Source organism: Drosophila ficusphila, unplaced genomic scaffold (assembly GCF_018152265.1).
Source record: "Drosophila ficusphila isolate 14025-0441.05 unplaced genomic scaffold, ASM1815226v1 contig_712, whole genome shotgun sequence".
Taxonomy (NCBI): Eukaryota; Metazoa; Arthropoda; class Insecta; order Diptera; family Drosophilidae; genus Drosophila; species Drosophila ficusphila.
Window position 1 is genome coordinate 897869 of NW_025064651.1, and position 27462 is coordinate 925330.

The 27462-nt window shown below is 40.3% G+C and overlaps 2 protein-coding genes across 2 annotated transcripts in view; both read right to left on the minus strand.

Annotated features, from left to right (window-relative positions):
* LOC108098342 overlaps positions 1-18220 on the minus strand; it is a 46301-nt gene extending 28081 nt beyond the window's left edge. Inside the window, exons 1-2 of the mRNA XM_017201184.2 lie at positions 17749-18220; positions 5458-5493 (exon numbers count right to left, since the gene is read on the minus strand). The gene's annotated coding sequence lies outside the window, so the exon portion shown is untranslated. The remainder of the gene's footprint in view (positions 1-5457; positions 5494-17748) is intronic.
* Positions 18221-24797: 6577 nt separating this feature from the next.
* LOC108098312 (arylalkylamine N-acetyltransferase-like 2) lies at positions 24798-25566 on the minus strand. The gene has a single exon (XM_017201125.1). The coding sequence runs from the start codon at positions 25519-25521 to the stop codon at positions 24853-24855; it is 669 nt and encodes a 222-aa protein (XP_017056614.1). The 5' UTR covers positions 25522-25566; the 3' UTR covers positions 24798-24852.
* Between the last annotated feature and the right edge of the window lie 1896 nt (positions 25567-27462).

Below are 27462 nucleotides of genomic sequence, written 5' to 3' on the forward strand. Positions count from 1 at the left end.
ACCACCATCTGGTTGGTTATTCAGAGAAAACGGGCTCTCAATTCTACCCCGATTTAATGGTCAATAATTTGTTTCAATTAATTAATGAAGAGGAAGCTTTCCCCACCGAACAAATGGAAGCATTTGGTTTTGTCACTTTGCATTCGAGACAATCCGCCGCAGACGTCGCCTTGTAGCCATAAAATGAAAAGCCCCGCACTATCTTCGTCCCGATTCGTTAATGCCCGATGGCTTCCTCTGGCAAACAACTTTTGGCAGCCACTGTGGCGCCACAGTCCACAGTCGCTTCGTGGGAAAGTCTCCACGGATAAATTGGACTGATGCTGCGGTGGCAGTTGCGGCATCCGTGGGTGCGTGTATCTCCATTTTCATCCGGGGCTGTGGGAAAGCAACCAAAGATTGCTGCCGCTTCTCCTCGCGTCGAATGCTGAGAAATATGAATTTTCATTTATTTCTGCCGCCTTCTCTGCCTGCTGTTTGCTGCTGCCTACCAGCTTCCGTCTTTAAATTGGCCAAATTAATAAGCGAGCCGAGGAAAGGGCCAAGGCCGCGAACCCAGAGATCTCGGCAACAGGACAAAACATTCGCCACTCGAAACGTGGCGTTAATTGCCGGAACCCTCCGGAAAACTCGGGTGGGTGCGAGAAGGAAAACACTTGAAAAAGTTTTCACGCTGCCAAAGCATAATTAAAAAATCTCAAAGGGAAGGGGAAAAGCTAAGGGACAGGCCAACTGAATATCCAGTTCTTTTTAAGCCAACACTGGATTTCGCACTGCCTTTTTATTCAGGTAAAGCTTTTATATGGAGTTTGTTTTGTAAAAATTAAGTTTTCATTTGCAAAAACGTTGCTGGCATATACAAACATTTATGTTATGAAAATTTTTCTATTTCCGTATTCATTGATGGATTTTAATTGTTTAATCAAAACAAGTGAGTTGTACATACCTTCATATGCATATATGTACATATTTTTTGTTTTTCAACAGTTTAAATATTATCCTTGCAAATAAATTTTCCATCACATTGTAAAAAATGTTTATTGTTGTAACCTAATTAATTCTGTATTTTTTCATGTTTTCCTTCAGCTGCTGTTTTCCTTCTTAATTTCTGCTGTTTTTGCCTTAATCTAACCATTTTCTCAAATTACATTGCAGGCAAAGTAATGAAGAAACTTTTTTATGAAAAGGCCCCCGGCAAAATGTCCTTTCCGGAGTGAATTTAGCCCACACCGAGTTTAATATGGCTCTGAATCAGAACAGCAGCCCACTCGCAGAAATACACCACTGACATAATGAAATGGCATTGTCTTAACGCACAGGACAGGCAATACTGAACGAGTATATATACTTCTCTTTGACAACTGTCCATCTGTCTGTCAGCTGTGGTCTTGCAAAAGGAATTTCGAAGCGGGCCAAGTAATTGAGAAGGTGGCTAGCTGGCTTTAAGCCATGCAGCTGGCCCAGTTTAACCGCAAGGAGAACCCAAAGGGTCGATCTGCATAATGAAATTGCAGCATTATCTTGTACAGTTACTGGGCGTTGAAATTGCAGTTGGTAGCCGGTGAAAAGAGCTCGAAAAGAACGCCAGTGGAAAGCCATTCGGATGGATGGATAGATGCGGATAGATTTTGCTGCAGGGCAGTAAGTAGAACCTGAGAAAATGATGCTCGATGTGACGCGGCATCTGCGATTGACTCGCTGCCTCGCTGACTCGCTGACTTGCTGGCTTGCTGACTTACTGACAGAATAACAGCCGGACTGAATGACGGACGGACTTTCTGGCCGGATGAATAATTGCGAAACTGCAGCTGAGCCGCTGGCTCTCTTATGCAAATCAGCCAGAGACCATGGCCGTGGTCTAGTCGAGTCATTTTCGCCGGCAATTTGCCAGTAATTTTCGCACATTTGGCCAACAGCTGCTTTCACATTTGCCATGCTCTCTACACTCCATATCCACAGGGGGAATTTTCAAGGGGAAAGGGGGGGAAATAGTAGGGGGGTTTGGGGACTCGGTCCTCCCCCAAACAATTACGTCAGTTTAGGCATGACTCCTAATTAACTGGGCGTTGTCAGGGCTCTTTGGAGGTGCTCTTTGAAAGCACTCCCGACCTTAATTAATTTTAATTAAAACTCCTAACCGAAATTGACCAGCGTGTACAACAAAGAATACAAAAGGGAGACAAAATTGTAGTGAGGTTTTACTTCAAAAGGGATTCTTGATACTCTTTAGGAGGTAAAACAAAATTAAAGAACTTTGTTGATCTCGAGAAAATATTGAAAGCCTAATTAGAACTAATTTATACTTGCAGGGTATACATTTAATACATTATTAATTTTGAAAATTTAAATAAAACTCAGGTAACAATAAAACACAAATTACAATCCTTTTGTTTAGAAGCTACAACCATTTAAATATTTGCAAATGACAACAAAGCTCCAGCTTTTACACCTTAAATTTATTTTAATTAAGGCTGCAGGCAAAAAATAAACATTGTTCCCATTGTGAACATTTAACCACAATAAAACATTTTATATAGAGATATTTCCGCTCATACAGTATGGCTGATAAAATTGTTGATAGCAGCCTAATATTTTTACGAGTTCTGCATATGACATTAGAAAAACAGATTCGGGAAGCGGCGCCTAAAGATCGTAATCAGTATTTACGACTTTCCCTGCCAGACGAAGTAAATGACCCCGCTCTGCAGAGAAGAGAAGAGGAAAACCTTTTCTTTATTGCATTTTTATGGCTGCTTGATTTTGTTTTTAGTGCAAATGGTGGCTATTGTTTCGTTTGCCAACAACAAAAGAACCACAGGCCCACTGACTCATGTTCGTGTCCATGTTGTGGCTCATGTTGTTCGGGTTTTTGGCCCCGTAATTAATCATCAAAATGGTTTGCACCTTGCCGTGGACGAACCGCAGACCAGCTTTTCGTTGAGGTCTGGTCACGTATGGCATTACGCACTTCCGTTTCCGGTGTGTCTTTACCCCCCACAACCCCCTTGGAGTTTTGGGTTCTGGCGGCGATTCAGTTTGCTCGCCCGCGCGCGAGTAAATAAAAGAAATCCGAAAATCAAAAACTTTTTATTGCATTCTCCTTTGCCGAATGTCTCGCTTCCGTTTTTATACATTTTGCACGCGCAATATTTATTTTGTGATTTATGGCCCGCAAAGCCAACAGAAAAACCAAAAAAAAAAAAAGAAACAAAACACGCAGAGGGCGACAAACTCGCATTTGCAGACTTGTCGGCGCGACTTTCTGGCCACAGACATCACGAGTCCACATTTAAATCTAAAACGCGGTCCAAACAATGTCTTCAAGATAAAAATAAATAAAAAAATAAACTTGGATTTAGTAGGAGTTGGGAGAGGTCTTTTATTGGCTGCGGAAAAGATTTTTTCATATTCTATATTCTAACGCAGTAATAAAATGATTTTGATTAAAACAAATAAATAGGTAATCAAAATGAAAAGCGAAATAATGTATTGTGGAAGCTTGTTAGTTTGAAAAGCTTAAATTAATTTATGGTCTCCATAATCATAATCGTAATCATTTAAATAAATCAAATTTCATATAATCGGAAAGTTTTCAGAAATCATTGATTAAATATTAAATAAGAACAATCATATAACCCAGCATATAATCACTCATCTGGGCGCAATTTGTCGCCAATCACGTCCGATTATAAGTGGTCAAAACGGCGAAAAGCCGCCAACCGCTTTCTGGCCAACACATTTTCCAACCACTGCGGCTGCCAGCTCGTAACTTTTATTTCATAAAGCCACTCGACGTTAATTGCTGTTTGTTGCTTTTTGCATTTTTCATACAATCGGTTTATTCTTTTTTAATGGCCTGCATTATTTAAGACGCCACTGTCAACAAGCTGTCGACTGTCAATTGCAAAAACTTTTGAGCCCCCGAGTTTTCCGTCATCGAATCATTTACCATTGGCTTTTTTCCTTGCCTTTTTACCCTCGGGCGGTGCATTGATTTTGTGCTTAATTTTTGATGGCCTGATGTGACATAAATAATACAAATTACACATTTTGCAATGCACCATATTTGCGTTACTTTTTGTTTCAATTTGGATGTGGCCCTTGGGTTTTACCCTTATTTCTGGGTGGGTAATTATGCACAGTATGGCTTACCATTTGGCATTATGATAATGATAGACCTTCTGCGGCTCCCCAACCAATTATGTCGAGGTGTTAGCCCGTCAAGCGACATATATTCCGAAACGAACTGTTCAAATCCAAATCCAAGCCAAAGTCGAGTGAGGAAAAAACCAAAAAAAAAACCCAGAGACACAAAGCCAAATCGCAGGGGCAAACAATAAAGTGTGTGTTTGCTCAGTCAGCAAGTGACATGCAATTATTTATACATTAGCGCTGGAGGGAGGGGAAAAAAGGTAAATATTTGCCACAAACTTTTGTCAAGTTGTGCATTGCGTATACGGTAAACAATTTGAAATACATTATCTGCTGGCGGTGAAGAAAGACTCTTTTTTTTTTTGCGGGTTGAATGTGGGAAAGCAATTATCAAAAGGGGCAAAAAGAAAATCCACAAGGCCTAATGGCATCTAACGGAACCAAAATTTATTTGGCTTTTAGGCTCTTTGGGGTTTAAAACCAAGCAGTGCAGGGCATCGCTCCATATTTAATGGGACACCGAAAGGACTCGCTTTAATGGGGACTGTTAAAATATGCAAGACGTTAACCGCCTGCGGCAGTCACTCCTACAATCAGTTAGTCATTCATTCAGTCAGTCAATCGGAAGGCCAAACCAATCGAGAACCGTCGACAGGCGAACTCAGAGATAAGGAAATCAGGAAGTTTTCCCACCCGCGGCACAAAAACCAACCCAACTCTGTGTGTGGCAAACTCTTCTGCCTTCTGTCTACTTGTTGCCGAAGGTAAACGTTTGCCACTTGTTCACATCAGGCACAAAAATGCCTCGAGGTGTGTTTTTACTTGGAAATTTATGGAACCCAGGAAAAACCTCAGCTTCGGCGGTTCACGTTCGGCTGATTTGGAAAACATTTGAATGGCGCCATAAAATCACTTAAGTGTGTTTTTTGCCGCACACGTTCCGTTGCGCCCATTTCAATATTTTTTGTGGCATATTTACGGGCGTTGACGCACAGGATTTAAGGATTCCAAGTGTGCAACTTGGCCCACACACACACACATGGTAACCCATCGAAAACCCATCGGATCCGACACATTGCACATTTGCAAAGGAGAAGGGCAAGGGCGGAGGAAAAATCGAAATGGTTATACTCGGCATATGTGTAGGCGCCTCGGATTTTCCGAGGGGAATTCGCCTCGACTGCGAACAACCATATTAAATTTGTTATAAATTAAGATTGATACCGATGCCTCCCTTGGGTGCCCTACAGTGGGCATACTCGTGTTTTGTGGGGTTGAACAACCCGTTTCCACAGCTCCACTTACCTCCACTTCTGCGAAGCTTTTCCGACGTATCATTAACTGCAAAGAGAAAGGATGAAAATGATTATTAGCCGGAGTAATCTCTTAAGCTATGGATTTGAATAACGATGTGGTTGTGGCAAAATTGCTGGATGAAAAATGATTCTAACTGGAAAATTCCTTCGTTGTAGCTGCGCTTCCTTGAAGTCAGTTTGAAGGGAAAACTAGGAAAATCTTGACTGGCTTTTCTAAGAATAAAACTCCTTTGTGGTTCACTGGGTCCATCAGAGACTGCCAACCGCAGACATTTTCGAGTTAAATCAAGAATGCATGGTTGACTTAAGTAAACACTTTATTTTCAAGGGTTTAAGGAAAAAATGTACTAAGTATATAGGAACCTATATGAAATGTTATAGATTTAAAGCAGGTTTCTCTGGAAATCCAAATTCATTTTAATCGATAAACGACAGTTTTCAGCCTCGCCAACTTTTTCTTAGAAACGCCTGCCAAACGTTTCGTTAATGTCACGAAAATATTTTAATTTCCGGCGAAAACTTTCCGCCTAAGCCGCTTTCTTATACTACTATATATCTTATTCCAATATCGGTGCCGATAATTTAGCCATTGCATTTACAGCTAATTCAGTTAATTTCGCACTGGAAAGTGGCCAGTGAAAATAAAACAACTTGAAAAGCGTTTTCGTTTCGTTTCGTTTAAGTTTTTTCTTGGTTTTTTTGTGTTTTCTGCCTTGTTGTTTATTGCCAACTGGCAACGAGTCGTGCAGTTCAGGGCCTGGGCCATCGAATGGCTTTTTAATTGACAGGCTTGGGAGCGTGGGAGGGATCCAGAAGGGAGACCCAATAATAAAAACAAGTTGAACACCACACCAACCAAAAAAAAAAATAAAAAAAAAAAAGGTCGAAACCAGGTAGGCTAACTGAAAAGCCATCGGACAGCTGCGTTGCATCGGCTTTTGGATCTGCGATTGGGAGTTGGGAGCTGGGAGTTCGGAGTTGGGATTGGGATTTGGGACGGCAGCTGGGAATTCACTCGGTCGTGGGGAACTCGACTTGATTAAAGATTTCACACTTGATTAAGCACTGGGGCCAGCAGATCCAATTGCCTGTTTCAAGTTCGCTGCGGCCATTGCGGATGCTTTTTCTTTACTTTTTCCCCTGGTTTCCCAGCTCTGCCAGCCGAATTTTGTTTATTTTCGGGTATCAAATAAACAACTGCAATTGTTCGGGGTAAATTGATGGACAAAATGTGCACCGGACAATGGGAGTTTAACCATCACTTATGCGTTTACGTTTATTGGCACAGTACTTGTTTTTTAAATTGATTTTTCAAGTTTATTTAAACGGCAAACAAATGTGTCCTCGTTTTTTGTAGCTTTTGTCTCAATGCAGCATTGTTTAATTTAATTCATGAAGCTATAAATAAAATAAAATATAAAGGGATTCCTGGTATTGTGTTTTAGCAATAATACATGCTGTAAATAATTGAAGTAAATTCTGCACCCACGTCATTTTTTTAATCTAATCAATTTTTCAAACCGTTAAACGCTAAAAATTGTTTGGTGGGCAAAAAATTAAATGGATTGTTTACACAACAAAATTGGTAGCCTTAAAAATGTTATTTGCATTACATTTTAACTAAAAGCTTAACGCTCTTTTATTTACTACATCTATTTACTATCCGGTTTTAAATGATTGCAAATATGTAAATATTTTTAAAACTCTTATTACTGAGGATGATTCAAATAAAAATAACAAAATGATATTTTCTCAGGCGAAGCTTTTTCCCTAAAATTCATTCTATGAAATCTTCTCTTTTCCCACATCCATCCCCCTCCATTTCTTTACTTATCTCTATCAATCTCGGTGCCCTGGCAACCAACAAAAAAAAAAGCAGCATGAACCAAAACTCTCTTCAAATATTTTATTTTATTCATAACAATAGCAATTTGAATAAACCAGCCTTCTGGCTATTTATCTGCCCGCTTCAAAGCAAAGGCAATAAAGAAAAAATGATGACCACAAAGCAGAAAGCCAAAGCAACTACAATTAAAATGGGAAAATAAAGCTCCGAATCGTGATCCAAGCCGGCCATAACTGGGTCAAATCTCAGATGAGGGCGGAACCCTCAATTCGAATGGAAATCGCTCACTAAACTATGGGAGAGGTTTCACAAAAAAAAACGAAAAAAAACACAAAAAACTAGATCTCCATGAAGGAAATGGAAAAGTGTCGGAACAGAACTTTTCCTCCGAACTTAATGTACGCAAAATTGCAAGGTTAAGAGCAAAGTTTTAATCAAGGGGGGTAGAACTTCATTAATTTGCCTCCAACTTTTTGCGAGTCACTTGGCTAGGCTTGAAATAAATGCCATTACACCGGGTTGCAATCGAAAAAAGAACGTGCAAGTCGTGCTGGCCCATGGAAAGCCAACGAGGCGGGTGGTGCATAAATAAATAATAAAACAAAACGGGTGAAAAAAAAACACACATAAAAGTAACCCAAGCTGCCAGCAGCCGTTGCACATTTTATGCAAATATCGGCCAGCCGAAGAAAAAAAAAATACTTTCGTTCAACCTAAGCGTTAATAGGAAAGTGCGGCAGAGGGTGGTTCATGTGGCTCATGGATGTATTCCAGTGCGGGCCACATGACCGCACGTTGCACCACCGGCAGTTCTCAGACCTCAAGTCCTGCACCTCCTTTCCCTCAAACGCTCCTTGACTTGCCCTCTGGCCAATGCATATGCATAACACACTGAGAATAAATATCCTCCAAAAGATTTTGGTACAAGTTTCAAATAAGTTTGCATCCAAACTTAGTTACATAACTTAATTACATAAATTAGATAAACTTTTAAATTTAATGTGAGTACTATTCAAAAGTATACACCCATTAAAAAAAAGTAAGCAAATAATAACATTTTAACCCTATTATAGAAAAAATTTTCGTTGGAATAACTCTCTTCAATCTGTCTCCTTTAAAAACCAATCCTTTCACTTGCAACATTCACCATAAAAAACGCATTTTCCACTTGACATACATTGATATCTATCTATTTTATTACCATAAAACGTACATCATATTTCTGAGTGTATTCATGCTTTTTATGATTATGTGGAATATTCCTGCACTAACAATGAAACTGTTATGAGTCGAGGGGTGCAATGCATAAGCTTGTATTATTTTCATTTCTCCTCGCGCTCGCCGCTCTTTCAGACTTTCAGACTTTATGATACGTGAATGTGTAAGGTCTTGTATCTGTGCTCGAGCGTTTTGCGGTTTTTATGCCAAAGCCCAGCATCTGAAATTGATTTTTCATATTTAATGCCAAAGTATTACGGGCTGGTAGCGCAAAATGCAGGAGAAAACAGCAGCTGGTTGGCAGGGGAAAAAAACCAAATTAAATTCAGTTCTGGTAAAATTAAAACGAAATCTAAAACTTTCTGACACCAGTGGTTTTTTCTAGGAATTCAGTGGTCTTGAATCAGAACAAAATTCATGAAGCTTTACATTCAACTTACATAACTGCTATTTCAATCGAATAATCTGTTGAAAAATGAATAAAGTATTTATTGAACCGCAAATTTCTCTGGGGATCCGCAGACAAACTACTCATCAAAGTCCCGTCCCCCTTTTCGAGCAATAACCCAGCATTTGATTTCCATATTGACTGCAGTGAGAGTAATATCAGCATTGGAGATATATAGCCGCCAACTGGGGGCAACGGTAGCGACGACAACCTCGTAAATGGAAACCAAATACTGCTGTGGATATGTAGATGCGACAATGCGACTGGGGCATAAATACAAATGTTGATGTATCTGGCAGATACAATTGCTCCCTCGACGATGCTGCGATCAACGGATATTGAAGTTGTTTTTTTTTTTCCTTTTTTTTTGGTTTGTTTGTCGGTGCCGCTTATGCAAATTGTTTGGCGAATATACAACTAAGTCGACTCGCTTTTTATGCATTTATGCGCCGGCTACAACAATATATAGTATAGGAGTATATGACTCCGGGGCCATTATTCCGATTTGCTTGACCGAAAGCGTAACGCGCACGCGTTCGTCACCAAGCCGAAACTCGATTGCAGCCGCGGGGTGACGAGCGAAACACACGGGAGTTAGTCAGGCAGTCAATCAAACATGGCAAAAGCCGCAGACATTGGGTTTTTCATGGCCAAACTCATAGCCATCGTAGCCCTCCCAATTGCATTCGCACTTGGCTGAAGAGCAGCCAGCGTCTTTGATGTTCGGCTGTCATTCCATGCGGCTTCCATCACCGTCAAGAACAAGAACCGTCGAAAGCAGTCAAGAACAGTTGGCCAACAACTAACAACTGCCTTCCAGCTGAGTCCTCTGCAAACCTCAAAAACCAATTCTATGCTTTGATTATCGCGCGATTCCACCAGTCGCCTGCTGGCGAGGGTCTCCCCAGAAGTTATTCTTCATCAATAGCGGCGTTTAATGGCTCCATTGATATTTATTTGCGGCTAATTGCTTTTCGATAAATTTCACTGTGCTTGCACATAAATCAGTTTCACTTTTCCAGATTTAATTGGTTTTATATTGCGGGGGAATAAATTATTGGTTTGATTATCAGTGCATTCAAATTAAATGATATATATTTTAATTATTTGTACATCATTTAAAAGTTATTCTTAACTTATAATTTATTTTATATTTTGCCAATAATAAACTTTCAGGTTTAATTTAAGAAAAATAAATATATATTATGTCATACTTATAAAATGATTAACAAGAAGGAAGTTTATGAGAAGATAATATATTGTTGGGGAACTATTATTTAAAGGTGTATAACAGTGCACATGAATATATAGTCTGGCTACTTACTGATAATATAATTCGTATATATTGGTTCTGGTTATTGAGTGACTTAATTACCCAAATGTTGGGTACTATGAAGCCACCCCACGTGGCCAGCTCACAATTCTGTGCCTTAGACTCCATCTTATACCCCATCTCCAGCCCTAACTGTAGATGCCATGTGTGGGTACTCATCCCAGCGATTCAGCCTCGTTGTATCTGAGTCTTGGCTGCGACTGATAGATGTACACATCTACTTCTAACCATTGCACGCTCGTAAAAAGCTCATTAAACAAAACGCTGCTGACAGACTGACTGACTGGCTGCCAGGATTGAAGGTGGGCTGTTTGGGGGGATTTTCGAGATTCTCATTGTAGAATTGAAGAACGAACAAAATAAAAAAAAAAAAGCGGCATATCAACGCACAGCTAACGAATGTAACTGTGACTCTCGGATTTTTCAAATGCAAAGATATACGGCGGGCAAAACAAAAAGCGGCAGCCAACGGTTTTTGGCTGTCAAAATAATTACAAAGACCGACATTGTAGCGACATGTAATTAACGTAAAATGCGTGCCTTCTGGTATCTGTGGAACGCACGTGAAACGTATCTGCGAGATACTCGTATGTGCTCCACATATATTTACGAGTACACAGGTGCTTAATGGCCCACCGTCATTTGTTTTCCCCTCCCACCCCCTCCCCCTACTCAAGAGAAAAGAAAGGGGAGGAAAAGAACGAAAGCACCAACTAAATTTGATTAACCCAAAAAACAAAAAAAAAATACAGAAAACGCAAAAAAAAAACGAACTAAAAACCATGGCCAGTTGGAAGCCCCTCGTGATATCTTTGCCCTCTTTTCGCGTTTTTGTTGTTGTTGCTTTTGTTGTTGTTGCTTGTTGCTTTTTTTGTTGTTTTTGTTCTTTCCTCTCAGCTGATGTCATTTTCATTCATCGTTTTATGGACCGCCTTATTCGTGTGCCTCTTTCATTTAATTGAACGGCTCGGCCGCTCGAGTGATCCATAAAGTTATTGCCTTACCGAAGTCTTGGATCAAGTTGGGCCATCAAACAAGGCGATAAAGTTTTATGCTCTCCATTGCCATTGAATGCAACTCGAAGCTCAACGTTTGGTGAGGTAAAAGGGTCTGGAACTTCCCATACGAAAGACAAGTATAATAGTTTGATGGATTTATCACGTGGCATAGCCCTGAACTTCGAGGCTTATGGTTGCGTAAACTAGTCGGCTTTGTATGCGCTCGTAATTAATCTGATTATGATCTGGTAATGGCCATGTACTTGGCGGCTTTCGTAAGTAAACTCACAGACCCTCATGGAGATTTACTCACAGTAAAGTTGCAGCATGTGGGCGAAATTCATGGGAAAACTTTCAAAGGATTTAGTTAAACATAACTGCATGAGAACTTCAAACCAACTAACTTTGAAGTAAGCAAACTAAATTAAATATTTATATCAATTATGATTGCTTGTGAATTTGACATTCTAGACTTAATTTAAGATTACTCAAAAGGGAGATACTCAATGCAGCCGCAATTCATTAGGCCTGCTCAATTATCAATTGACCTTCGGACACATGTTTTTGGTATTTCCTGCCTTCGTATTTGCTCATTACGAATTGAACCAGTGCACTTGAAACGCTTACATTTTGCCCATTTATTGATAAAACAAAACTGAAATGTGACACACGAGTAATTAAAAGCTTTGGGTTTTGGGTGTTGTAACGGCAGCCAAGCGCAAACAAAACATAATTAGTGTGTGTGTGTGTGCAGAATGCCACAGAGAACACGGCCTCTACAAATGTATCTAGCATATGTATCTGCGTATCTATGTATCTATGCATGTCGCTGCCAGGCAGAGGGTACAACAAAAACGCTGAAAAACAATTGTAACCAAACATTTTAGCCAACATGCAGCCACGACAGCAGAAACATCCACCGACAACCCGAAACACGGCATAATGCGACACAAAGTTCCGCTAGAATGCCCAGGCCCATGGCCCAAACTCATGCCCATTCCCATTTTCATATCCATTCCCATGCCCCTGCACCTTCACCTGCTTTTTGAACCCTGCCACCCAATCCCGGATCCCTTACCAAATACAAAAAACAAAAAAACAAAACAAACCAGCTGCTGCTGCACTCGTATCTTTTTTCCGGGGAGAAAGGTTCTCGCTCGTTGTTGGCCAATTGTTTGCCCGTTGCCAAACATTCAGCCAACAACGGCTGGCGGCGGCACCAAATATCGAGAATGCCAAGTTTTGGCCAAATGAACTGCAAGTGCAGGCACTCAACTTGGCCAACAACTTGGCTCACGAGTTTTGCCCACAATCTGAACAGCCATTAGAAGGGGTCTTCCAGATGATGGGGAAATACATGGCGAACGCTTGTTTTCAGCATGTTTTTATTGCACCATTTGCAAATAAAGCCTTCAAAATGGGTGTTGCGTGAGATTTGATTTAGTTTAATGGTTTTAAGTTCTTTATGGTTTTGCAACCAAAGGCAGTAAAAATCATTCACTGATCAGTAAAGAAAAAGGTAAGAAAGTTTACCTTTACGAAACTATTTTTTTCTGAGATAATTATTATTATATTATTGTTTATTTTATCAAACTATTCATTTTATGTAAGTTTCCGAGGAGTTGCTCTACTGTAAACAATGATATAAATACAACCATTCTGCTGGTGAGCTTGATTAGTTCTCAAAGCAGGAAAGACGTGCAGTGTTTTAACTTTTTTCGTTCAGGGGGTCAGCAGCATTGATGGATGGCCCCCCTGGCAGCTGGAAAATCCCGGCTAAACTCAATCAAAGCGTGACAGAGTGCCAACTGCACGAGAATGGGATGACGGGTGGGACGGTGGCTCACGCTCCAATAAAGAATATTCAGCGAAGGGCCAAGCCATTCCTGCCGGAGTTCACTTAATACCATTTTAAACAAGTTGTTTTCCCGCCCCGTCACCCCGAAGCACCGAAACCACTTATGTGATCTGAGTTCATGTTTTAGCAATGTCGTTTACCTGAAACATTTCACTCATCCCGGGAAGTCATAAGTTCTCGGGGAAATCGTGACAGACAGCCAGTCAAGCGGAGTACGAGAAACGTTTGATGGGACCCCACCTGACCCCCCAGAAGCATTTGTTATTAAAAAGGGTTAAGTCTGGCATGTCGGGTTCATGCTAAATAAATTCAACCAACGACCGATTCGGTCAACGAAATCAATAATTGAAAAGCAAGCGGAAATAGTGGAAGAAAGTATCTTGTCACCATTGGAAATAAATGCAAACAATTGTTTACTTAAGAACTACTTTTGATAATAAAACAAGAACTATAAGAGGTACAACAACTGTTGCTTAAACTTAATTTCTAATATATCCATGCCTTTAGCTAAATAAATTATGCACTTTTCATGAAGAATTTCTATCTCCGAAATCACTTCCTGGTGGAGAACCAGGAAGCCGTGGAAATATGAAGAAAAATTGGAATGCAAATTCCACGGGATTAGCATAAGCGTGTCCGAATCGCTCTTTGTTGCCACCGAATTGGAAAGAAGGAAAATTTATTGAAAAAACAGCATTAAATTAATGAAGCGTAAGAAGGAATCTCGCAAGAACAAAACTTTTCGTGCTCATTGTTAGCCCTTCTGTTTGAGTTACAATCGAGGCAGACGGGTCTAAAAAAGGGGATAATGCGGGTGAAAGGAAGTTTTGGGAGACCGACATCCCTTTTATGTTTTTCTGGGTATCCAAACTGGCCAAACTGTTGCTCGCCAGACATAACGAATATTTATGGCTTATCAATTTTTCGGGGCACGTGCGAAAGGAAAACTAAGAAAGGTCAGTGACTGCCAAAATCAGAGGCCCCTCAAAAGCAGCCAAACCCCGGGGGAATCTCCCCGGGTGGCCAAAAATTCAATTAGCAAGCTGGCTAATAAGATGCCCGTTTTAATTGCTGGTAATAGGCAAAAAATTACGCATACGCAGCATCTGCCCGAAAAAGGAAAACGCGTTTTACATATCGACAGTTTAATGGTTTTGCAGGCAACATTTTAATTAAATTTCACCACCGGCTTTGTTTAAGCATATTTTCAGTGTCACATTTTCCCCGCCCCTTTTCCATTTCCCATTTCCCGCTTCCCTTGTTTTACAACGTTTGTCAACGGGGTTTGTCCGGCAGTGGGGAAAAACAACGATCCAATGGACTCTCTATCGAGGGAAAGGAGTGGATCGGAGAGGAGTGAAGTAAAATCAAAGGTAAAACCTCCTGGCGTGCCAAGACAGCTTGTTTGTCCTGCTAATTAAAGTTGCGTAAAAGCAATTCCATTGTCGTTGTGTCTCGCAAATACTTTGTGCAAATCAAAGTGACGACCTCGGGCCAATCCAAAGGAGTGACTAACATTGTTTACCCACCTGTTCTTATAAACTGACAAGGGGGAAGGACTTTAGCCGTGCGAAGAGAGCAGCACTTTAATAATGCTAATTGGTCGAGCTTCTTGGGAAAACTTTTCCTAATAGATTTGTAAGAGTTAATTGCAGAGTGTTCTGGCTAATAAAGTAGGTAAAGTTAGGTAGTAGCTCTAGTGAGATTAATTGATTGCTTTACTTTTCTTATATTATTCAGTACACTCAAAATAAAGATTTGTTTAAATAAAATATTTATTGCTTGTATTCATTAAAATACTAATTTAAATGTCGAATCAATTATTTTAATTTAAAGTGTAGAACATATCTGCAATTCCTTTCTCAGCTGCACAAGCAAGTTGATTGGAAATTTGTTGACAACTTTTCCCATAACGTTTGCATATGCTTTGGCATTTATGGACAGAAGCTTTAATTAAAATGGAAATAGATGCCAAAATCACGTTGCATGTGAGTGACATTGATAAGCAATTTCGCAAAATGCTATCCAAGATTATGTACACATCCAACATAATGTGGACTCCCGTCAAGATGATCTTGACAATGAGATTTTACTTACTGACTTGCCCAATTCAAGCTGCTTACAATCAATTATGGCCGATGGCCTTAATCAATGGCTGTATTCCCAGAAGAGTTCCAGCTGCCAGGTAGCATGTCAATTAAATGATCATAAACAGCACTGACGCCGTCCGAGACGAGCAATGAAATGAAAATTGGAAATTGGAAAATGGAAAAGTCAACACAATCGATTCAACAGCGGAAACGAAAGCAAACTCAAGTCTCACTATCGACGAGCTGTGATGTCTGCGTATACGTAATTTTCGAGTTGACACTTGCTTCCTGACTCTTTTGCCAACTATTTATAGCCGATGCTGGCTGTTTCGTTGGCACTCTTCACTTGTGGCAGAGTCTCTTGGCTCTTCTTTATTGTCACCCAAACCATTTGAGGCCATTATTTAAACGTCTCGGTTCGAAAACAAGCAGCTGCGTCTGCGAAATCCTCTATTTTGGGTGCCTGCTTGTGGATGATATCCCATAAAGGTCGGCGGCATCTCGTTGGATTTAAGTTCAAGTCCCAGCTGCCAAGAGATACCCAAAAATGGCCTGCGATTGGCTTAAAATTGGCATTATGAATATTACACCATTGCAAGTGACAAAGTTTGCCCGAAACGTTTTACTTGATGGCTAACTGAGCACAAAAAACGACATCTAATTTATTTTATTATAAAACTTCCGTGTTAGGGATCGTATATGATCGTTAAACTCAAGTATTTAAAATTGCTGAAGTTACGTGATCGGAAACTTGGAAAAATATGACATGAACAGGGGTCAAAAAATGGACCCCCTGGGATTGGAAAATTTTAAATGGAGATCGTTTCAGAATTTAATAACAAACATTTAGAGGTAAAGTTATAAGATCTGGGAGGAATCTGTATACTTCTCTAAGAGTTGGCCTGGCATTACAAATAAATGGCAACCGCTATCAATCTTTTGACTAGTAATATTTTATTGTTTATCACCTCAGCAATCAAGGTAAGAACAAAGCCCTGGAATACTTTAAACAAATTGATCTCTCTGTGCCGTGGAAGCTTTAATCTCCGATGAATGAATAGGTTAGGGTAAGAAGCGCTTAGTTTCTTGTCTCTGTGTACTCGCTGCGATATCCGCTTTCATTGGGGGCCTCCAGAGTGGCCCACTTCAGCAGACTTTCAGCCATGCAAATGGGATCGGACCGAGTACGCCCTATTCTTTGTCTGGCCTTTTGGGTCTGGGCCCAGTTGCTTATCTGCCGCGCCCATCTGGGCCTGCCACTCGACGCCGACGTCGTCTGGAGTCGGATTCCCAAAGCAGAATCTCTTGGATGTCGGCGGGAATAGGAGTTTGGAGCTGTAGATGGAGATGGAGTTGCAGTTGCAATGGGAGGATAGTGGATAGGGAATCAGGACGAGGATGGGTATGGGGGATGCATGTCTGCAGCGTTTGGCTTAACAAGTGATAAACTTGTCGCCTGTCCGCTTCAAGTCCTTGGCCATTTTATTATTCCCGCCTCTGTAGAGAAGCCATTACCCCGCATTCTCTTACCGGCAAGACGCTTCACATAGTTAAGTACAAATTGCATGGCTAATTTGGGCTGTTGCATAAGGCTTAAGAGCTCACGCACACACACACACACACACACACACACACACTTATACTCCCTTGTTGACAAGTTAACCGGAGAATTGGCCCGGAGAAGGTGTGAAGTGACAGAAGATTTGGCATGAGTAATGAGCGTTGCGAGCTGTGCCCATGAAGTAGGCAGGTTTATTAGCAACTGTCAAGAAATAATTTCCACAGACACTGCAAATTTGCCACTTGGCTAATACAACGCAGAACAGAACAGCATAGTACTGTTCGAGTCAAGGAACTTCGGCCCAAACCAGTACTAACGGCTTCCAAAAGAGAGCTTAAAATATATTCTTGGAAATGGTTCCACCTGCGAAAATGGTTTTCTTACTGCACACCAACAAATTTGTTACAATTTTTACCTGCCCTGACTTCAAACCCCATATTTACTCATAATGCGAACTCTCAACCGCGAAAACTTTTTCGCAAAAAAAACACTGCTGAAATGTTGGCAAAAAGCTGAGAATAACGAGAAAAACAAGGAATAAAGTTGTCAAAGTTTGCAAGCCTTAAGTTTAATTTGATGAATTTAAAAACCTTTTAAATAAGTACAAGCCAAAGTTTAAGTTCAATAATTTAAACACGACTTGGAAGGTGTGAACCGACTTTCAAAAGTCTTGAATTATATATCTTGAGTTTGCAGCTCCTTAAACCTTCTAATGCGATAAGTATACACACTCAGCACAAAGCCACAATCAACTCGCTTCGAAATAGTTCCACAAATAAAGACAATTTACCGAGTTTCCCACACCTAAGTTTCCGCTGTACCCGTAACCCAATTTTAAAGCCAGAGCCCCCCGCACTAATTATGATTTATTCCACATCTGGCCAACACCCCGACCTTAACGAAAGCCCAACAGGCAATTGAAACTTACCAGCAGCTGCAATGTTTGTTTGCTTATTTACAGCTCCATTTGTATGCAGCTCGGGAGCGACTTTAACTTCATTTTAATGGTTTTATTCACCGACATCGCTCGCTGGCCGCTTGAGTTGATGTTGATGTTGTTTTACCTGTTAGCGTTCTACAAACGATTTCTCGGGCACAAACACACAATCACTAGTGCAATCGCTGCACTTTGGGGAAGATTTTTCAAAAATATTTATTACAAACACGGCGGTAATTTTCTGTAATTAATTGGGTTAAAAACCCACACTGTTTTGGTGTTTCCACAAAAATAATGCCTTTACTACTTTACACAACGTACTAATTTCGCATCGGTTAAATGGGCCGCAATGAGGCTTTGTTTTCGATTTGGTTTTTTTTTTTTTTGTCAGTGGGCCAAGCCAAAAAATTGAATTGAATTCGAAATCGGAATCGAGCGAGGCGGCAACCGCACGCGGAGAAACTTGTTTTTAGACTGGCGACTGGCGACAAGCTTTAAGTTTGCAGTTAGTTGCTCGCCGGGAGCAACACGAGTTCGAATCGAACATGTTGCAAGTTGCAAGTTGCTGCTGAGTGGGTGGGCCAGCTGTTGCTGCTGTACAAGTTGCTGTTGCTGCTTCAGTTGCTGCTGCTGCTGTTGATGTTGCTGCTGCTGCTGCTGCTGCTTGAGTTGCTGCTGCTGCTGTTGATGTTGCTGTTGCTGCTGTTGCTGTTGCTGTTGCTGTTGCTGTTGCTGCTGCTGCTGCTCGTGTTGCATGTGCCTTATATTAATTGCAGCGTTTACCCAGCGCCCACGTCCACCCGGCGAATAAAACAAACGGCACACAGAGTTGCAGCCACAAATTCACCATGTGTTTCTCTTTTTTTTTTTTTTTTTTTTCGTTTTTGGTACCTTTTCCTAACACCTTTTGCTACCAGCAACGCCTACCCGGAAAATCGCGTAGAATATGGCCAGCAAATAAAACGGAACGCGTCCAGTTAGACAAGCACTCGCCTTGTTAAAAGCGAACCCAAAACCCCTTTGGGTAAGCCAACTGCTCTTGCAGTTTATTTACATTTACATTTGCCATTCAGCTTTCAGCTGTGCGGCTAAAATGGCGCATGATTAAGCAATAAATTCACACCAGGCCACGAGAATCGTAAGGCTTCTACTTGCAACCTCGGCACTGCCACAAAATAGAGTCGAATCAATCAATACTGATCGATATTGCAGAAGGTCTTTGACATTTTAAACAAGTTAATTCTTATCACCTGAGAAACAATTTAATTCAAAATTAATCCGATCTTTTAATTATAAGTATGAAGGTTTATATTTTCTTTTGGTGTAGTTTCTATTGCAAGTTTGTGGGTGTATTGTAGGTGTTGTTAACGGTGTTTTTCCTAGTTTTATTAAGGCACACTCTTTGCTCCACTGCTTTCAGGCACATTTTCTATTTGTGTTTTCAATTGATTTGCATTCGAGTATTCCTGTTTCCTCCATTGAAGAGCGGAAGCCGCCAGCGAACAAGAGCGCTGGAGAAAGGTGTAAATATTATGATTATGGCTTCGATTGAGATGTAGGTAAATAATATTGCGAGTTCAACAGGTGCCCCAAAGGCAGGCGATAATAATAGTTGTAGTAATAAATGCATAAAGGAAATGTAATCCACTTTTGGAGAAGGAGATGTATTGAAAATGATACAATTGGTATTAGGCAAGAACTGTAATTGAGGAAGTGTGCAGTACAACGGACAAAATAAGTTTAAAGATTGCATCATTTAAGCTTAAAATATTTTCTTTTTCAAGTTAAAAGGTTTATTCCTTTCCTTTTGTTCTGCATTCATAAATCGCTTTGCAAACTCGCTGCCGAAACGATCTTTCCTCCGTTCAATATTTACATTCTAAATGACTTCATTGCTAAGTCAAACAGATTAAATCTCTATTAGATTTTAAATAAGCTGCCCCGACGGCGCTCCACTGGCGTCAATAGACCCCGATGGAGTAAAAAAAAAGCTAGAGAGCTAGAGAACCTGGCCCGAACCCGGGTTCGAGCCCGACCCTGACCCCAAGGCGACTTTTGGGCACGCCAATAATGACGACGACGCATTGTTTTCCAGCGTAGATCTTTCGGCCAAGTCGCTTTATCCACTTACTTGGCTCTCGGTTTTCTGGCCCTCTGCTCTGATGATGACTTAATCGGTGATCGGAGTTTGGGCCTCGGTGGGCGTTATAATGATTTATTATGCCGATTGACCACGCACTGTAACAACAAATTCGCTGAGACAAAACGAGGGGAAACCAGAATAGCTGACTGAAGTGGGATTCGGTGAGATTGATATATTATAGATGCTTTTCTCAAGTGATCGTGCGCGAAAGTGTTTGCTTGCGATGGCTTTTGAAATATTTTTGTGATATATATGCTCGGGTATTCATGTTGATTAGTGGTCAAATAGAAGTAGGTGGAAAAAAGATATCTTGAATAATAGAAGAATACAAATTCCTTTTCTGAAAGTGTGTGTAAATGTGGTTTATATTCTTATCGTTCTTTTGACAAACTTGCAAATAAATCTTCTTTGCAGTGATTTCTCTTATATTTGTTTTGTTTTTCCCAGGGAATCCCTTATTATTTTTACCCAGTAAAAACAGAGTATCTGCTGGAATGGAATGTGTAAAAACCAAAAGGATTGCCAGCCAGAAGGAGCGGTGAAAACCAGTTGACTGAAGGCCAGATTCCCGCTTGTCCCACTGCTTTACATTTTCTCACCCAAAGCTGTGGTTGAGTGGGTGGTTGGGTGGCAGGGTGGTTGAATGGGTGGCAGAATGGGTGGTTGGGTGGCAGAATAAGTGGCAGGGGGAGGCTCTGTCAGGTGTCCTTGCCTGCGTACAACCGGCAACCGGATGATATATCACAAACGCAGACGGGCGGCAGGTGTATACTATAAGTACGAGTACGCCGCATCGCATCCCTCGTCATCTTTCTCATTAAGAGGCAGCCAGTCGTTTATTTATGCACTTGACTTGCGTGGCGCCTTGGGCGGGCTGGGGTCGAGAAGTGGGCGTGGCACTCAGATGGTCGGATGGTTGGATGGCAAAAGGACGAGAGCAGCGAAGAGCCTTAATGAGCATATCATATTTCACACATGTCCGCTCGGCTGCTTAAACCCATCGTCACCTTTTTCGAGCGCCCATTTAACATTGAGTGCAATCTGAAATTGTTGCTCAAGTGCACTCCTTGGTGGTCCCCCCTTCCCCTTCCCCTGAATCACCCCTCCCCCTCCCCTCATCAACCGAATAAGATGAAATTCAAAACTGACAAATGGTCCCGACTTGAACGGGGGATTATTAACCCGCCAGGAGTCATTTAATATGCCCACCTAACGGCAGCTAAACATGCTCAACTGTCGCTTTTTAGAGCCACGAAAAGCAGTCATAAAACTTGCCAAGCATCTGGAGAGTAAAACTTTATAACATGCATTAGCTCAGGTCCTGAATGCTTAAAAGATTCCAACTTTTTCAACAACGAGAAATTTGTTTTCATGGCTTGCAAACTTTATGCACAACTAGAGGTTCGTTAGAGAATTTTAATGTAAACGAATAGAAACTGCTAGTTGTCAATCAAACTTTGAACATTGAAACATTTATTTTAAGTTTATTATGGGTCTCTACTTAATTTGCACTTAAATTGTATAAAGTGAACAAGTATAGGGAATAAAATGTATTTAAAATATATTTTTAAAGCATTTTTGAGGGTGCCAAATATTGGTTTCCTTATCTTCTTAAGTTATCTTCTTAGTTAGCGGAAGAGCCCAATCAAAAAGGTTTCTTTACTTGTTGATTGCCCCTTTAACCTTGTAGCAACAATAAGAGGTGTAATAAAAGCCAAGTACCTAAAATAGAACCATGGACTTGAAAATGTGAGAAGATGCGAAGAGGCACAAGAACAGCTCCAATCATAATTATACTTTGCTCATGTGAAAATCGCATTACAACCGAATCATTAAGTAGGTGGCAAAACAATTACACCTCAGGTGAGGCCAGAAATAAATGATTCCTCGTGTTTGCCGCTGGGTCAGAGGTTCGGCGAAAAGGCTTAAAGCGCAGTTCCAGTTAATTGTTCATTAAGCGAGGTGTCAGAGGTGCAAGCAACTCGAATTGAGTTGTAACAATGCGTAAACCGATCCAAAAAAGATTCCAGCAAACGAGACGAGACGAGACGAGACGTCACAGATGAGCGCATTAATTATGTTAATTGAACTGCGGCACTGTGGGTGAAATTTCGAAGGGAGAGGACGAGAAATTAAGCCATCCTCCGCGGAACCACAGACACATAACACATAACTCATAATGCCATTTCCACATGAGGCATAACTCAGCTTACCTCCGCATCTCCGGCAGACATGTGGCTATACTCGCAGAACTTCGGCTTCGGGCGAGACTTCATTAAAACTTGTGGCAGATAGTGGCCTGCTTGGCTTTTGGGTCCTACGGTTCTGGCCAACTGAGAGACAATCGGCCGACCGAGCTGGTCGACGGGCCATCGGTTGTAGGACGCCAAGACCAAAAGCAGACAAAGTGCAGTCGTGCCTAATGACCACAAAAATAGCCAAATGCAGTTTAATTTATTGCCCGAGAACGTCAACCGTGCACTGCGACAAAGGATCTTCAAAAAAAAATATTTCTAGGTAAAAAAATTCCATAATAGTTATATTATAAGCAGAAAAGCTTACGAAATGTACATATTTATTTTATTGTATATAAATACTTATAATCTTTGTAAGAGTTGTTAGCAACTGCTTGAATTATATTTGTATTGTTCATTTAACTTAAATATTTCTTAAAGCAAATTAAATATTTTTATTTATTTCAATGTATATTGAAATATATAAATTAAAAAATTTCTTTAGGTGTGCTTGCACGGGAACAAAGTTTTAAAAGCGAATCTTTTGTAGTTTAAAGACCAGCGAGAGTAGTCACTGATATTAAGAAAGGATTTAACATTTTGGTTATCTGTAAATCTCTATTTTAATTTCAGGGTTAAATGGTTAAAAAAAATCATTATTCATTTGTGATATATAAATTACTTTTAAATTTTTTAGGATCTGATAACAAGGAGAACAGAACTTAAACACCTACCCGTGCAAGCTATTATTGCTTAGCTTTTGGCCATCCTATCCCAACCTCCTGAAGATTAGGGCCTCCATCTGTTGGGCCCTTAGCAAATACACAAACCCTCGTTGGAGGAGCAACAGTTGAGTGATTTATGAGTCGTATCTCCGCTCGTTTAGGCCCCCTCGAGTGCGTTATCACTTAATTTGGAAATTACTAGCCAAATAAGACAACATCTCGGCCCCTATTTTGCTCACCCAGGCTGTAGTTTGTTTGACGTATCTGCGAATCGCATTAGCAGCATATTTAATTGCATAAAATGTTTGCTCGCAGCACACAAATTATGCATCTCCTGGCTGCACAGTGTTTGAGGTGTTTGAGGGGAGGGAAAGGGGGTAGGGGAGGGGGTGGCCCCACCTGCTTTTATTAATAGCACAAGGCCAGCTCAAGGCCAACTGCAATCAGCGAAATCAATCAAAAAGTATAAAAAACAAAATAGAAGAGGAAACAAATGAAAAGGGAAAAGCGCAACAGAAAGGCAGATAGGCAGACCGCATGCTATACCTACAGATATATAGTATACTCGTATATATCCTCGCAGATGAGTTGCATTGTCAGGGGGCGAACAATGCATAATTACTGATAATGATTTAGCGCATTGTTGAGGTCGAAGTGCCGGCCACTCGACCACTCGACCACTCTATTGTTCTGCCGGGAGTCTAGGATGTTGAGATATTCCAATTGGGGATGTTGGTCCAGGTCCCCAATGATTGGGCTTAGTTATGAGATAGAGTCTCGCCTCCACTGCCGCCTAAGAAGGAGAAGAAGATTCTTTAAGCGGCTTAAGCAGGCGTCGATGATGATAAAATAATAAAAATTGATTTCGCCGTCATGTTTTGGCGATAAAATTTAACAACGGCCGGCAGTCGAGCGGAAAGCGGTAAGCGGAAAGCGTCATGCGAAATTATCATTATCCATGGGGTCTTCCACCCAGCAGGAGCACAAAAAAAAAAAAAAAAGTGGCACGTAACGAGACTTTGCCTGTTGCACGGCCTGCAAATCATAGTTAACGATGCGACCCCATCCTGCCAAACAGAATCGGGACTTCGATGGGAGTGATGCGTTTTCAATTAATCCCGCTTCCACGCGATTTTTCACACCTTCCCATGATTGTATCGCGGTGCGGTGGTCTGTGGTCGGGGGTTTTGGCTAATTGAGCCGTCGAGTTATGGCCGCTGGGCTGGAGTACTTAATTGATATGCGTCGGCTGTTGAGTGTTGAGTGTTTTTTATTCGGTAGTTGGCCTAAGGTTGTGCGGGAGGTCTGCTGATGAGATACTAAACCAGAGTGGGTGTAAAGTGTTGACATTATAAACGCCACCCACTGCTGCTTTAGACAAACATGAAGGTCGCAAAACAAAGACAGATCTCGAACAGATCTATTTTTTGTAAAGATTGTATGAAATAAAAAATTTATTAAATATTTAACATAAAATTTCCGTACTTTCATTCGTATTAATCAGTTTTTATCAGTATTTATGTTTAGTTATTTATTTTTGTTTTCTTGATAAATGGTTTATGGAATAATTAGTATATTAACTGCCTAGTCATTTGTAAACATTTTAAAAACAAACTTCATCCCAGACGCACAAAACATTTTTGAAAAAACTGCATATTGTGCTTTAAAAAGCTTTAACTGGTTTTAGCAGTAAATGAGCCAACATGTAAAATATACATCAGCTATGTAAAATACAAGTAATGTAAAAATTAAGCTTTTACATAAACTAATCATTGAATTCATTTTTCACAGATTTAATGATTAATGCTAATCAGTTCCAATTTTAAAAATAAAATTTAAAAAAAAAATTAAAAACCAATCTTTTAAGAGTGTTTTTTAAAAAAACTTACTTTAATGTCTAAAACAGATTTTTTTTTAACAAAACTAATGGCCGCAGAATATATTGCATAACATTGAATTATTTTGTCACTTTCTTGTTATCAACTAGCACCTTTCACAGTTTTATGGCCATTACTCGCGCCATTTTGTGAGGTGCTTTAGGCGTGAAGATCGGTCGTCCTTGATCGTCCTTGTAGTCGGCGTAGACGAGGGAGTGGATGCACTGCATCCCGAGGGCCTCCTTTTGCCGGGCGGAGTAGAAACTCGTGCAGTAGGCCACCATTGCGGGGAACCCCTTGGATCGACCCACATCCATCAAGGTTTCGGCAAGTCGAGAGCCAAGTCCTTTGCCCCTCATCGAAGCACCCACACTGGTAATGTTGGATAAAAGCACTTTGGAAATGCCGAATCGCTCGAAAAGATTCGCTTCGCGTTCAACTTTTGTTAGGAGTACATACATTCGACCCCAAGCATGTTTTTCTATTTCTTCCGCTTCAATCCGATGCTTCTCTATATCCTCGGGAAGAAGAACTCCTGCCAGGACGAATCCCACCAGTCGACCACCATTGTTTTCATCCAGAGCCACCAAACAGGTTCCCTGAGCGATCATCGAAAGGTGATATTCATCATTTTCCTTCTCGTTTTGACGGTCAACAGCTTCTCCGCAGGTTTCGCACAAGGGCTCCGATAGGAAAAAGTCATCCTTCATGAAGGCTTTCACGTCTTTGTAGTCTTCTTCGGTCATAATGCGTATGGTGATACCATCTTTTGTGTTTAAAGTCATTTTAAATGCGTTACTTGCTTTTGCCGGTAGAATCTTAACTGAACCGTGTGCAACCTGTTCTGTGAGATTATATGTACTGGTCGAAAACTTTCTTTAAATGGTTAACTAGTGTGTATAAGATAATCATTAGGGGGTCTTGCTATACATATTTCTTATCACCCCTAACCAATTCAATTCCAATCTTAAAACAAACAAGGAACCTAGTTTCAACAAGCCAAAGCTTATATACCCTTGCAGACATCAAAAATCTACTTGTAAGTCGATTTTTCTATTAAGTTTTTATATTGTTCATTGTTTTTATGACAGTTATATGATATAGTCGTTCGATTCTTATGAAATTTAATACGAAATTCAAGATTCCTTAGGAAATTCTATGTTCTTATGCTCGTGGGATAAAAAACAACGACGTTATAATTTTTTTCATTATTTATATATATTTTTTTCGATCTTTTCGATCAGGCCCGTTCCGACTTATCTACTGTGTGCAATAACTACACAAATTTTGGTAAAGTTTCAGCAAGATAGCTTTAAAACTGAGAGACAAGTTTACATAGAAACGGACATACGTATTTCGGTTTAGTTCGTGGTGGCTATAAACATCAAAAACATCATATAAGATAAGCAGTTCCTTAGAAACTGAAACACCTTATATTTTCATGGACTACCAATCTGCAAGTGAATTTGTGTGCGTTTTATTGTTCCACTGATTGCTTAGAAAGTTTCTTTTTTCTAAGCAAGAAGTGTGATATTTCGTTTGAACCAAGTGCCGCATGCATTCTTATTACCATAACTATCAAAATCAGATTCTTTTGATGCGTGTTCAATTAATCCCGCAATCGCGCGATTTTTCACACCTTCCCATGATTATAACACGGTGGTCTGCGATCGGGAGTTTTTGCTAATTGAGTCGCCGACTTATGGCCCCTGGGCTGAAGAACTTAAGGCAGGTTCTTACCTTGCGGGCCGAAAAATAGCACAAAATTTGGTTACAATTGGTTAACCCCAACGCCTTCAATTACTTCCGTAAGGTCCGAAAACGTGGTTCCGAGAATAAACGCGTTTAAAGTTTTGGCTTCCAATGGCCGGTGCTCGACATGTGCTCCATATAAGATCCTGTAACTCTTGTAATTTTGCACATTTGGATCTGAAATTTTTTGAAAACATTTTTGGAACATATATCTATACGATAAGCGCAAAAAAAAAATCGATTTTTTTTCGCCACAAGGTGAGAACCTGTGGGTGTAAAGTGTTGACATTGTAAACTCCACCCACTGCAGCTTTACACAAACATGAAGGTAGGAAAAACAAAGACAGATTTCGAACAGATCAATTTTTTGTAAAGATTGTATGCAATAAAAGCATTTATTAAAATATTAAGTATTAAGTATTAAACAAAAATTTTAGGTACTTCCGCACCAATCAGTTACTTAAAACCAGTTAAATTTCGTATTAATGAGTTTTTATCAGTAAATTTATATTTTTTTTTATGTTAGTAAAAAGTTTATGAAATAACCACCGTATTAACTGTCTAGTCCAGTATTTCCCTAAGTGTGGGTCGCGACCCACTGGTGGGTCGCGGGTAGATTTTTGGTGGGTACGAATTGCCATATAGATCTTGCAATTTTTTGTGTAGGTGGGTCGCGGTCCCGACAAGTTTGGGAAACACTGGTCTAGTCCCTTGTAAAAACTTTTAAAACGAGATTCATGCGGACGTAGAAAGTATTTTTGGAAATACTGCAGATTGTGCTTTTAAGAGCTTTAGCTGGTTTTAGCAGTGAATAAGCCAGCATGTAAAATATGCATCATGATTCTTTCCAACTATGTAAAATACAGGTAATGTAAAAGATTAATTTTAATACAAAACTAATCAATTAATCTAATTTTAATAGAGTAAATTCTCTACTCAATAAAAACCGTCAGCAAATATTCATTTTTTACGAG